At 43.9% G+C, this 12,635-nt stretch overlaps 1 protein-coding gene across 1 annotated transcript in view; it reads right to left on the bottom strand.

Annotated features, from left to right (window-relative positions):
- aldh1l2 (aldehyde dehydrogenase 1 family, member L2) overlaps positions 1-12,635 on the bottom strand; it is a 146,803-nt gene that overhangs the window by 99,828 nt on the left and 34,340 nt on the right. The window contains exons 4-5 of the mRNA XM_068058744.1: positions 12,237-12,402; positions 5,912-6,013 (exon numbers count right to left, since the gene is read on the bottom strand). Coding sequence (XP_067914845.1) covers positions 5,912-6,013; positions 12,237-12,402 — 268 coding nt within the window. The remainder of the gene's footprint in view (positions 1-5,911; positions 6,014-12,236; positions 12,403-12,635) is intronic.

Raw genomic sequence — 12,635 nt, forward strand, 5'->3', positions numbered from 1 at the left:
CCTCACAGTCTCTCTCTCTAAGTTCCATATCTACATCCTCTTGGGTGAAGACAGATGTGAAGTATTCATTCAACACCCTACCAATGTCCTCTGGCCCCACCCACAACTTTCCCCCTTGGTCCCTAATGGGTCCTACTCTTTCCCTGGTTATCCTCTTCCCATTGATATACTTATAGAATATCTTGGGATTTTTCCCTACTTTTACCAGCCAGAGCTTTCTCATATCCCCTCTTTGCTCTCCTAATTGCTTTCTTAAGCTCCATCCTGCACTTTCTGTACTCAGGCTGGGTCTGTTTTCCCTGGAGCAAAGGAAGCTGAGAGGGGACATGATAGAGGTATATAAAATTATGAGAGGCACAGATTGGGTAGCTAGCCAGTGTCTGTTTCCCATGGTAGAGGTGACTAAAACTAGAGGGCATAGATTTAAGGTGAGAGGAGGAGGTTTAAAGGGGATCAAAGGGGTAAATTTTTCACACAAAGAATAGTGGGTATCTGGAATGAGCTGCCTGAGGAGGTGGTGGAGGCAGGAACAGTAGCAACATTAAGAGGCATCTGGACAGGTACTTGAATGAGCAAGGCATAGAAGGATATGGAATTAATGCAGGCAGGTGGGATTAGTACAGATAGGCATTATGGTCTGCATGGACTTGGTGGGCCGAAGGGCCTGTTTCTATGCTGTACGACTCTATGACTATGACTCTGACTCTTTTTAGCCAATGAAGTACCTTTGAAGTGTAGACATAGAAGAGTACAGCACAGGAAGAGGCCATTTGTCCCCTCAGATCTGTGCTGGCTCTTTCAAAGAGCAATCTACCTAATCCAACTCCTCCGTTCTTTCCCCATATCCATGTAATTTTTTTCGCCAATTATTTATCCAATTCTCTTTTGAAGGTTACTTTTCAATCTATATCCACCAGCCTCCCAGGTAGTGCATTCCAAATCCTAATCACATGTAGCGTAAAAAAAGCTTTTCCTCACATCTCCTGATTCTTTTGCCAATCCCCTTAAATCCATGCCCTCTCAATATCAATCCTTCAGTCGTTTACTCTATCAAAACCCTTCATAATTTTAAACACCTCTATCAAATCTCCTCTTAGCCTATTCTTCTCCAAGAAGAACAATCCCAGCTTCTCCAATGTATCCATGTAACTATAATCCTTCATCCCTGGAACCATTTTGCACCCTGTCTAAAGCCTTCACGTCCTTCCTAAAGTATGGTGTGTGGAACTGGACACAATACTCCAACTGTGGCCACACCAGAGCCCCACGCAAGTTTACTTCCTGGCTTTTCCTTCCTATTTATAAATCCCGGCAACCCATATGCTTTATAAATTGCTTTGTTAACCTGTCCCGCCACCTTTAAACATTTGTGCACAAATTGCTGTTGCAATTCAGGAAACACGGCAGCCAGTTTGCAAGCAGCAAGGTCCCACAAACAGCAATGTGATAACGACTAGATAATCTGTTTTTAATGATGTTGGCTAAGGGCTAAACAGTGGGCAACACACTGGGAAGAAAACTAAAATAAAAGCAAAATACTGCAGATACTGGAAATCTGAAATAAAAACAGAAAGTGTTGGAAATACTCAGCAGGTCTGGCAGCAACTGTGGAGAGAGAAGCAGAGTTAACGCTTCAGCTCTGTAACCTTTCATCAGAATACAGAACTGGGGAGAACACCCCTGCTCTTCGAATAGTGAGAGGATCTTTTACATAGGATGCTGACAAAATGTCAGTAGAAGCAGAGACGGTAGAGGTAATGGATGGGATGAAAATTGATAGGTAGGATGCACTGGAAAGACTGGCGATGCTTCAAGTGGATACGTCTCCTGGTCTGGAAGGCTTGCATCCCAGGTTGCTAAAGGGAGCGGGAGTAGAGACAGCGGAAGGGCTTGCCATAATCTTCCAATCTTCCCTGGATACAGGGGAGATGCCAGAAGATTGGAGAGTGGAAAGTGCAACAATTCAAGAAAGGGTATAAGGACATTCCAGGTAACTACAGACTGGACTGTTTAATGTCAATAGTGCTTAAGGTTTTAGAAACAATAATCAGGAGGAAAAAGTTCAACAGGCACTTGGAGAGGTTTGAGTTAAAGATAGCCAGCACAGATTTGTAAAAGGCAGATCCTGCTTGACTCGATGGTGGGAAAATTATTGGAAAATATGCCGAGGGATAGTATAAGTTGTTATTTAGAAAAGCACAGATTAATCAAAGTCCGTCAGCACAGTGGCGCAGTGGTTAGCACCGCAGCCTCACAGCTCCAGGGACCCGGGTTCGATTCCGGGTACTGCCTGTGTGGAGTTTGCAAGTTCTCCCTGTGTCTGCGTGGGTTTTCTCCGGGTGCTCCGGTTTCCTCCCACAAGCCAAAAGACTTGCAGGTTGATAGGTAAATTGGCCATTATAAATTGTCACTAGTATAGGTAGATGGTAGGGAAATATAGGGACAGGTGGGGATGTTTGGTAGGAATATGGGATTAGTGTAGGATTAGTATAAATGGGTGGTTGATGTTCGGCACAGACTCGCTGGGCCGAAGGGCCTGTTTCAGTGCTGTATCTCTAATCTAATCTAAAAAAAATTTGTTAAGGGAAGGTCATGTCTGACGAACTTGATTCAATTTTATGAGGAGGTAACAAGGAGGGTTTGTCTACCTTCTCTAAAACTGTCATAATCTTGTACACCTCTATCAAATATCCCTTCAATCTTCTTTGGCCAAGTGCTGGAAAGTGGGATTAGAATAAACAGGCTTGATGGCCGGTGCAGACACATTGGGCTGAAGGGCCTGTTTCTGTGCTGTATAACTCTATGGCTCTTAGGAGAATAACCCCAGGTTCTCCAACCTAACCCCGTAGTTAAAATCCCTCATCCCTGGAACCATTCTGGTAAATATTCTCTGCACCTTCTCAAGGAACCTCACATCCTTCTTAAAGTGTGGTGATCAGAACTGGATGCAATATTCTTCTTGTGGCCTAATCAGAGCTCTATAAAGGTTCAGCGTAACTTCCCTACTTTTGCACTCTACCTCTATTTATGAAGCTCAAGATCACATATACAGTCATAGAGTCATACAGCACAGAAACAGGGCCTTCGGCCCATCGTGTCTGTGCCAGCCATCAAGCACCTAACTATTCTAATCCCATTTTCCAGCACTTGGCCCGTAGACCTGTATGCTATGGCGTTTCAAGTGCTCATCTAAATACTTCTTAAATGTTGTGAGGGTTCCTGCCTCTACCACCACTTCAGACAGTGTATTCCAGTTTCCAACTACCCACTGGGTGAAAAATATTTTCCTCAAATCCCTTCTAAACCTCCTGCACCTTACCTTAAATCTACGCCCCCTGGTTATTGATCCTTCCGCTAAGGGAAACTGTCTCTTCCTATCTAACCTATCAATGCCCCTCATAATTTTGTATACCTCAATCATGTCCCCCCTCATCCTTCTCTGTTCTAAGGAAAGCAACCCCAGACTTTTCAGTCTCTCTTCATTGCTGAAATGCTCCAGCCCAGGCAACATCCTGGTGAATCTCCTCTGCACCCTTTCCAGTGCAATCACATCCTTCCTATAGTGTGGTGCCCAGAATTGTACACAGTACTCCAGCTGTGGCCTAACTAGCGTTTTATACAGTTCCATCATATATTCTTATATTCTATGCCTCGGCTAATAAAGGCAAGTATCCCATATGCCTTCCTAACCACCTTATCTACCTGTGCTGCTGCCTTCAGTGATCTATGAACAAGTACACCAAGGTCCCTCTGACACTCTATACTTCCTAGGGTCCTACCATCCATTGTATATTCCCTTGCCTTGTTAGTCCTCCCAAAATGCATCACCTCACACTTCTCAGGTTTAAATTCCAATTGCCACTGCTCCGCCCATCTTACCAGCCCATTTATATCGATCTGTAATCTAAGGCTTTCCTCCTCACTATTTATGACACCGCCAATTTTCGTGTCATCTGCGAACTTACTTATCATACCTCCTATATTTACGTCTAAATCATGATTTGCTAATTATTCTCTCAATATGTCCTGCCACTTTCTAAAATCTATGCACACGAATCATCAGGTCCCTCTGTCCCTGCACACTCTTTAGAACTGTACCATTAAGTCTGTATCGCCTCTCCCTATCCCTTCTGCCAAAATGCATCACCTCACATTCTCTGTTTTAAATTCCATCTGCTACTTGTCTACCCATTCTGTTTGCATATGTCCTGTTGCAGTTGATTGGTATCATCCTCACTGTTTGCCACATCTCCAAGTTTGGTATCATTGGAAAATGTTGACATTTTATTCTGTATTCCAATATCCAAGTCATTTATATATATCAAAAAGGCAATGGACCTAGCACCGACCCTTGGGGAACACCACTGAATACCATCCCTTCTACCATGACTCACTGTTTTCTATCCTGAAGTCAATTTTTATCCAAGCTGACAATGACCCTCCTATTCCATGAGCCTCAATTTTATTAACCAACCTTTTATTTGGAACTTCACCAAATGCTTTCTTAAAATCCAACATCCACTGCATTCTCCTCATCAACCTTCTCTGTTATTTCATCAAAAAATGTAATTAAGATTAGTCAAGTTCTCGTTAACTGACGGTACAAAGCCTAGGAGCACAGACTGAAGTTTTTGGGGAAAGAGAAGCAGAAGGGATATGAGAAAGAACTTTTTTACCCAGCAAAAGGCAATGACCGGAACACTCTATATTGAGGGTGGTGGAAGCAGAGATGATGAATGATTTCAAAAAGAAATTGGAGGGGCACTTGAGGGACATAAACTTGCAGGGTTATGGAGATAGAGCAGAGGAATGGATTGCTCTACAGAGAGCTGGCATGGATTTGATGGCCAAATGGCCTCTTTCTGTGCCTTATGACTATCTACCTGAGAAAGCAGACAGGGTCTCAGTTTAACATCTTAGGCAAAAGACAACATCTCCAACACTGCAGCACTCCCTCACCTCCGCACAGGGAATGTTGGCCCGGATTATGTAGGCAAGTCTATGCAACTGTCCCTCCCACAGCTTCCTATCTTGTAACAACACAACTTCTGCTTCAATGCTTCCTTAAAGTGCTGTATCAGAAGCTCTCAATAATGTTAAGAACTGAATTCATACAGCTCAATGCAGCACAATACACCGGATGTTGATAATTAAAATCCAAAGCAAAAATGTTTTTTACTCAAAGACATGATACAATATTTGGGAAAATTGTATCCAAGCAGCTTGTGTACACACCTGTGTCCATAAAAACTAATTTTTACTTGTTCTTTCCAAAGTTATTTGTAAAATGTTATCTAGTTTGGACGCTAAATCAGTCATGAGTTCTTTAATTAAAGGAATGTTAAAGTAATTAATAACAACAATCACTAAAACACAGACTTCAGCTTTTAAACAGACTACAGTAAACTAGTGAGGTTATCAACTCTCAGTTCCTGCTTTTTACATTGAATTTACAGAACACAAACAGGCGATTCAGCACAGCTATTCTATACCAGTGTTTATACCCCATGAGATCCCTCCCACTCTAACTGCCTCTTGCAACCCCATCCCCCCATCCTTCAGTTTCCTTCAACCACATGTCTGCATCAAGCCTCTCCTTAAATGTATTTGCTTCAACCATTCCCTGTGGTTCCTCAGTTGCCCAGAGGTGGTGGTGGTAGTGAACCTTCTCCTTCAACTGCTGCAAGCTATGTGGTTAACCTGCTTGCACAGGTTAGGTAAGTTATTCTTTGTAGCAGTTTGATACAATTGAGAGGCAGCTAAGAGCCAATCACGGTATGGTTCTGGAGTCACATATAAGCCAGACCATGAACATGCATTGTATGTTTATATGAATTACCTTCAAAACGCAGTCACTGTTCTGGAGAAAAATGATTGCAAAATAACTGTAAACTACAGACTAGTACACTACCTTTGAATTCTCTTTCCTCTGGATTCCTTCATACGTTGCTCCTTCTTCAGATTGAGTTACTCGAGGGGCCTTCCCATCAGCAATTAGCTGCACAGCTTCTACCTGAAACAAAACAGGGTGAATCAGAGTCAGATTCATGGTTACTGTGAACATTTTCACAGCAAACTCATACAAAGGTGATTCTCTAAAAGCAATCAAACTTCACCAGAAATAAAAACAGAAAGTGCTGGAAATACTCAGCAGGTCAGGCAGCATCTGTGGAGAGAGAAATAGAGTTAACGTTTCAGCTCTGTGACCTTTCATCAGAATTGAAACCTCACCAGAATCCTGGGTTAAATCACAAAACAATCTTGACCAAACTGATATACAGTAGATCCTTACTCTGGAGCTCCCATTCAATTTGAACTCATATTTTAACCCAGTAATGCACATCACTAAGTTAGCAGAGAGTTTACACCAAGCTCTGCTCCATTCCAGCAACCAATGGGATTTAAATAGCATACATGTAAGTAGAATGCTTTGTACAGGAAGTAGAAAACAGCATGGAACAAATATGTGCTCCCAAGAAATAGGATGAGACTCCCAAATCAAGACCCCCCCCCCCCCCCCCCATATGTCAAAGAGCATACAAAGTAGGATAAGGCATAAAAGGGAAGCTTTTATCAGATTTAGGGAGCTCACTACTACAGAAAGTTTGGAGGAGTAAAGAAAGTGCAGGAGTAAAATTAAAACGAAATTAGGAAAACAAAGAGAGGGTGTGAGAAACTATTGGCAAGTAAAATCAAGGAAAACCCAAAGATGATCCATAAATGCAAAAAGAGCAAGATCATTTTTCAATCCTCTTTGGCTACAGGTGTGGTGCCAGAGGACTGTTAAGATTTTACCATTGTTTGAAAAAGGAGTAAGGAATAGCCCAAGTTATTACTGGTCAGTCAGCCTAACCTCGATGGTGGGAAAATTATTGGAAAATATGCTGAGGGATAGTATAAGTTGTCATTTAGAAAAGTACAGATCAAAGACAGTCATACAGATTTATTAAGGAAAGGTCGTGTCTAACAAACTTAGAGTCATAGAGTGATGCAGCACTGAAACAGGCCCTTTGGCCCACCGAGTCTGTGCAACCAACAACCACCCATTTATACTAATCCTACATTAATCCCATATTCCCTACCACATCCCCACTGTTTTCCTACCACCTACCTACACTAGGGGCAATTTACAATGGCCAATTTACCTATCAACCTGCAAGTCTTTGGCTGTGGGAGGAAACTAGAGCACCTGGCGGAAACCCACGCGGTTGTGGAAGTGAGCAGAAAGGCATGGCACTATGCTTAATGGGAAATATAGCCAAGTTAGAAATAGTAGCTTTGCTGAGCTTTGATTTTAAGTGGCAGAAACCACAATGAAATAGTTAAAAGTAAAGGCAGAGCATCTGAGACTGTAAAGACTAGACGACACTGGTAATTGCAAAGACATCTGTTCTTTATGGCCTGATTGTGTGACTCCCTGTGGTTTGGAACAAATGGACTCCTGTGAATCAAATGATGTCCATCCCTGTGTGAGTGATAAGGAGTGCTAGGCCCCTCTTATCTTCGTGAACTGCCACTACTTGTAGCTGCAGACTGCACGAAACACTCAGGAATGTAAACCTAATAGAGATAGCAGGATACAGAACTCATGATCCATGTAGGGAGTGAGACCAGCATGGTTATTGATGATTCCTATGCTCTTGCTAATTAGCTTGCTTGTCCGCTTTGTTTTATCTTGCTGGTACAAAACAATATTTTATTAGTAACAAGTATGTATTGAGAATGGAGTGTATTGCAACCTCAGTAACAGATGTACTGCATGTCACCACGTGGGTGAAGTCGAATTGTACCGCACTGATTGGTTAAACAAGGAGGTGTAGCATGAATCTTTATGTATAAACAGTAGTACCTGTATCACAAACTTCACTTACTCTGGGGGGGGGACCCGACAGACTCTGGTGGAGTCAGTGCCGCTGTTCTCAGAGTAAGTCCGCTGGCGACTGCAAATAAAGTAATTGATTTTACCTACACATCCGACTCGGTATATTTACTGAACCAGACTGAAGGCAAAAAGAACTCAGATTTACACAGTCACAGGGAGAACTTGCACAGGCAGTACCCAGAACCAAACCCGGGCCACTGGAGCTGTGAGGCTGCACTGCTAACCACTTTGCCACCCCAATTTTGTTACAATCTTTTGGGGAGATAACAAGGAGGGTTGATGGGAGTCGCACATTTGATGTAGGCTACATGAATTTTAGCAAGGTTTTTGATAAGGTCCCACATGGCAGACTGGCCAGAAAATTAAGAGTCCATGGGATTCTAGGACAAGTGGCAGGAAGCAAAGAGTTATGGTCGGCGGATGCTTTTGTGACTTGGGCAGGGGATTTTATTCTGGTGGGGCGGGTCTCAATGTCTGGAAAAAGCGACGCCAAGATCCCCACGTTGCCTCTTGCCCGGATGGCCTGCTGAATCTAGTGCCAATCATCATGGAGACGGTGGCTGCTGCAGGAGGAGCATCTACCGGAGGCCGAGAAGCATTGCTGGACCCAGGCCACTGGTGGGTCAGGGCAGGAGGGGTCTCTCAGGGTGGGGGTTCAGCAGCAAGGACAGGGGGTGGCTCTCCGCAGGCACCCCCCCTTCCTGATGCCAGGTCTCTTGTTCAGGCACTAAGTGCCTTTTAACAAGGAATCCCCCCACCACCACCACGCCCCCTGGAGCTAGGAAGCAGCCCACACAGTCCCATGCTATGACAAGGCTGCCCACCACAAGGCTAATTGCAGCTGCAGCAGAAAGAGGCCCTTAATTGGGGGTTTATTGGCCGGACTAAATTTTGGCAGAGGCAGAGGGAACCCATCCCCCCACCACCTTCCCACCCAATTTTTTACTCTCCCCATCTCCAAAGCAGCCATGGAAGAGAGCATAAATTTCCCCCAGAAGTCTGTTTCCAATGGAGTTCCACAGGGCTCAATACTGGGTGTTGTGCTGTTCTTGGTATACAACAATGATTGGGAGTATGTAGGAGTAGGAAAAATGTAGGGAGTATGATTAATAAATATGCAGATGATATGAAAATTGGTTGTGTGATAGTGAGGAAGAAAGCTATAGACTGCAGGAACATATCAATGGACTGGTCAGATGGAATTCAATCCACAGAAATGTGTGGTAATTGCGCGGCACAGTGGCTAGCACCGCAGCCTCACAGCTCCAGCGACCCGGGTTCAGTTCTGGGTACTGCCTGTGCCGAGTTTGCAAGTTCTCCCTGTGACTGCGTGGGTTTTCTCCAGGTGTTCTGGTTTCCTCCCACAGCCAAAGGCTTGCAGGTTGATAGGTAAATTGGCCATTGTAAATTGCCCCTAGTGTAGGTAGGTGGTAGGGAATATGGGGTTAATGTAGGCTTAGTGTAAATGGGTGGTTGTTGGTCGGCACAGACTCGGTGGGCCGAAGGGGCTGTTTCAGTGCTGCATCGCTAAATACATTTTTTTTTAAATGAATTTGGGGAGGACAAATAAGGCAAGAGAATACATTATAAATGGTAGGACATTGAGAAGTGGAGAGGAACAGAGGGACCTTGGAGTGCATGTCCACAGATCCCAGAAGGTAGCAGGATAAGCAGGTAAGGTGGTCAACAAGGCACATACGTCCCTTTATTAGCTGAGTCCTTGACTACAAGAGCAAGGAGGTTATGCTGGAGCTGTATAAATACCAGTCAGACCATAGCTAGTTTTAGTTTAGGCATAAAATTATGAGGGTCCTAGATAGAGTGGATAGGAAGGACCTATTTCCCTTAGCAAATACGTCAATAACCAGGAGGGCATAATTTTGAAGTAATTGGCAGAAGGGAGTTGAGGAGAATTTCTTTCAAGCAAAGGGAGATGGGGGTTGAGAACTCAGTGTCTGAAAGGGCAGTAGAGGCAGAAACCCATGTCGCATTGGAAAAAGTACTTTGATATGCACTTGAGGCGCCAAAACCTACTGGGCTACAGACAAAGAGCTGGAAAGTGGGATTGAGGGACTAGCGCTTTTTCAACTGGTATGGACATGATGGACTGACTGGCCTTCTTCTGGGAAATACATTTTTTATGTTTCTATGTGTGGAAGTTGCTTTTAGAAGTGTTGTGGTGAGGAGGGGGTGGTCTCGAGAACTGTAGGGAAGGGGGTTAAGGTATGCGAGGAGGAGGTTATATTGCTATTACAATCACAGATGATTTTACAATATTCAGTTCCATTCATAAGAAATAGGAGCAGGAATAGGCCATACAGCCCTTCAAGCCTGCTCCACCATTCAAATACGATCATGGCTGATTTTCTACTTCAACTGCTCTTTCCCACCCACTCCCCATATCCTTTGATTCCTGAGTGACCAAAAATCTATCTATCCCAGCCTTAAATATATTCATTGATGGAGCATCCACAACCCTCCGAAGTAGAGAATTCCAAAGATTCACAATCCTTTGAGTGAAGAAATTTTTCATCTCAGTTCTCAATGATCAGCTCCTTATCCTGAGGCTGTGCCCCTATGTAATAGATTCCCCAGCCAGGGGAAACAACCTCTCAGTGTCTACCCTGTCAAGTCCCTTCAGAATCTTGTATGTTTCAATGAGATCACCTCTCATTCTTCTAAACTCCAGAGAGTATAGGGCCAATTTACTCAGCCTCTCATCATAGGACAACCCCCTCATCCCAGGAACCAATCTAGTGAACCTTCACTTGCCTCCAAGGCGAGCAAATCTTTTGTTAAATATAGAGAGCAAGACTTCCTTATTCCTGTACTCCAATCCCCTTGCAATAAAGGCCAACATGCCATTTGCCTTTCTAATTGTTTGCCATACCTACATGCTAACTTTGTGTTCCTCGTATGAGTACACCCAAGTCTCTCTGAATATCAACATTTACAAGTTTCATACCTTTTAGAAATATTACTTTTCTATTCTTACTACCAAAGTAAATGACCTCACACTTCCCCACAATATACTCCATCTGCCACCTTGTTGCCCACTCACTTAACCTGTCCACTAGTCTCAGCCTGCCAACTTGAAAATGCCTCTCCCTACTCTTTGCTTGTCTGTTAACCAACCCCCTATCCATTCTGATATATTACCCCCAACTCCATGAGCCCTCATCTTGCGTATTTACCTTTTGTATGGAACCTTATCAAACACCTTTTGAAAATCCCAGTATACTACATCTACTGGTTACCCTTTATCTACTCTACTAGTTACATCCTCAAAAAATTCTAAAATTTGACAAACACAATTGCCGTTTCGTAAAACCACGTTGGCTTTGTCTGATCATACTATGATTTTCGAAGTGCATTGCTAAGGCTTTTCTTAATAATAGTTTCCAGCATTTTCCCAACGACTGATGTCAGACTAACTGGTCTGAAGTTCCCCATTTTTTCTCTTTCTTTCTTGAATAGTGGTGTTACATTTGCTAACTTCCAATCTGCTGAGGCCGTTCTACAATTGGAACTCCTCAGATACTGGAACAGTCCATGCCAGCATGCAGCAAGGCCTGGACAACATTCAGACTTCAGCTGATAAGTGACAAGTAACATTCACACCACACAAGTGGCAGGCAATGACCATCTCCAACAAGTGAGAATTTAACCATCTCCCCTTGATATTCAATGGCACTACCATCACAGAATCCCCCACCAGAGACTTAACTGGACCAGTTATAAATACAGTGGCTACAAGAACAGGCCAGAGGTTGGGAATTCCACAATGAGTAACATACCTCCCTGCTCCCCAAACCATCTATAAGGCACAGGTCAGGAGTGTGATGGAATATTGTGCACTTGTCTAGATGAGTACAGCTCCAACAATATTCAAGAAGCTCGACACCGTGCAGGACAAAGCAGCCTGCTTGACTGGCGTCCCATCCACCCACCTTAAACATTCACTCCCTCCACCATCAGCGCACAGTGACAGCAGTGTGTACCATTTACAAATTGCACTGCAGCAACTCACCAAGGCTCCTTCAACAGCACCTTACAAACCCACAACCTCTACCGTCTAGAAGGACATGGGCAGCAGCTGCATGGGAACACCAAAAGCTGGAAGTTCCCCTCCAAGTCACACACCATCCTGACTTGGAACTATATTGGCGTTCCTTCACTGTCGCTCGGTCAAAGTCCTGGAACTCCCTTCCTAACAGCACTGTGGGTGTATCTACACCCCAAGGACTGTAGCAGTTCAGGAAGGCAGCTCACCACCACATTCTCAATGGCAATAAATGCTGGCCTTGTCTGCGATGCCCAAATTCCAAGAATGAATTAAATATAAAGTCCTTACCATTGCTGTAATCCCTTCAGGGTACAGGAAGCGGTTGTACAGCGAGTCAACAGTATCGTTTGGGTCGATATCACATTGTCTCTGCAGAAGAATGGGGCCAGTATCCAGTCCATCATCTGCCCAGAAGATGGAGAAACCTCCTTTCTTATCTCCATGAATAAGAGTCCTGCACACAAAGAATCAATGGTTAGGGGTTTTTCTGCACAGACTCCATGGCTCTAATTTTAACTGGCCACTCAGGGAACCCAGGCAGGGCTGAGGGGGTAACCAGGTTAACCAGCAGAAAGAAAGCGGGTTCTGATGAAAGGTCACTGACCTGAAGCGTTAACTCTGCTTCTCTCCACAGATGCTGCCAGACCTGCTGAGTATTTCCAGCATTTTTTGTTTTTATTTTGGAAA

This window comes from Heterodontus francisci, chromosome 27, assembly GCF_036365525.1.
Source record: "Heterodontus francisci isolate sHetFra1 chromosome 27, sHetFra1.hap1, whole genome shotgun sequence".
In the NCBI taxonomy this organism is placed as follows: domain Eukaryota; kingdom Metazoa; phylum Chordata; class Chondrichthyes; order Heterodontiformes; family Heterodontidae; genus Heterodontus; species Heterodontus francisci.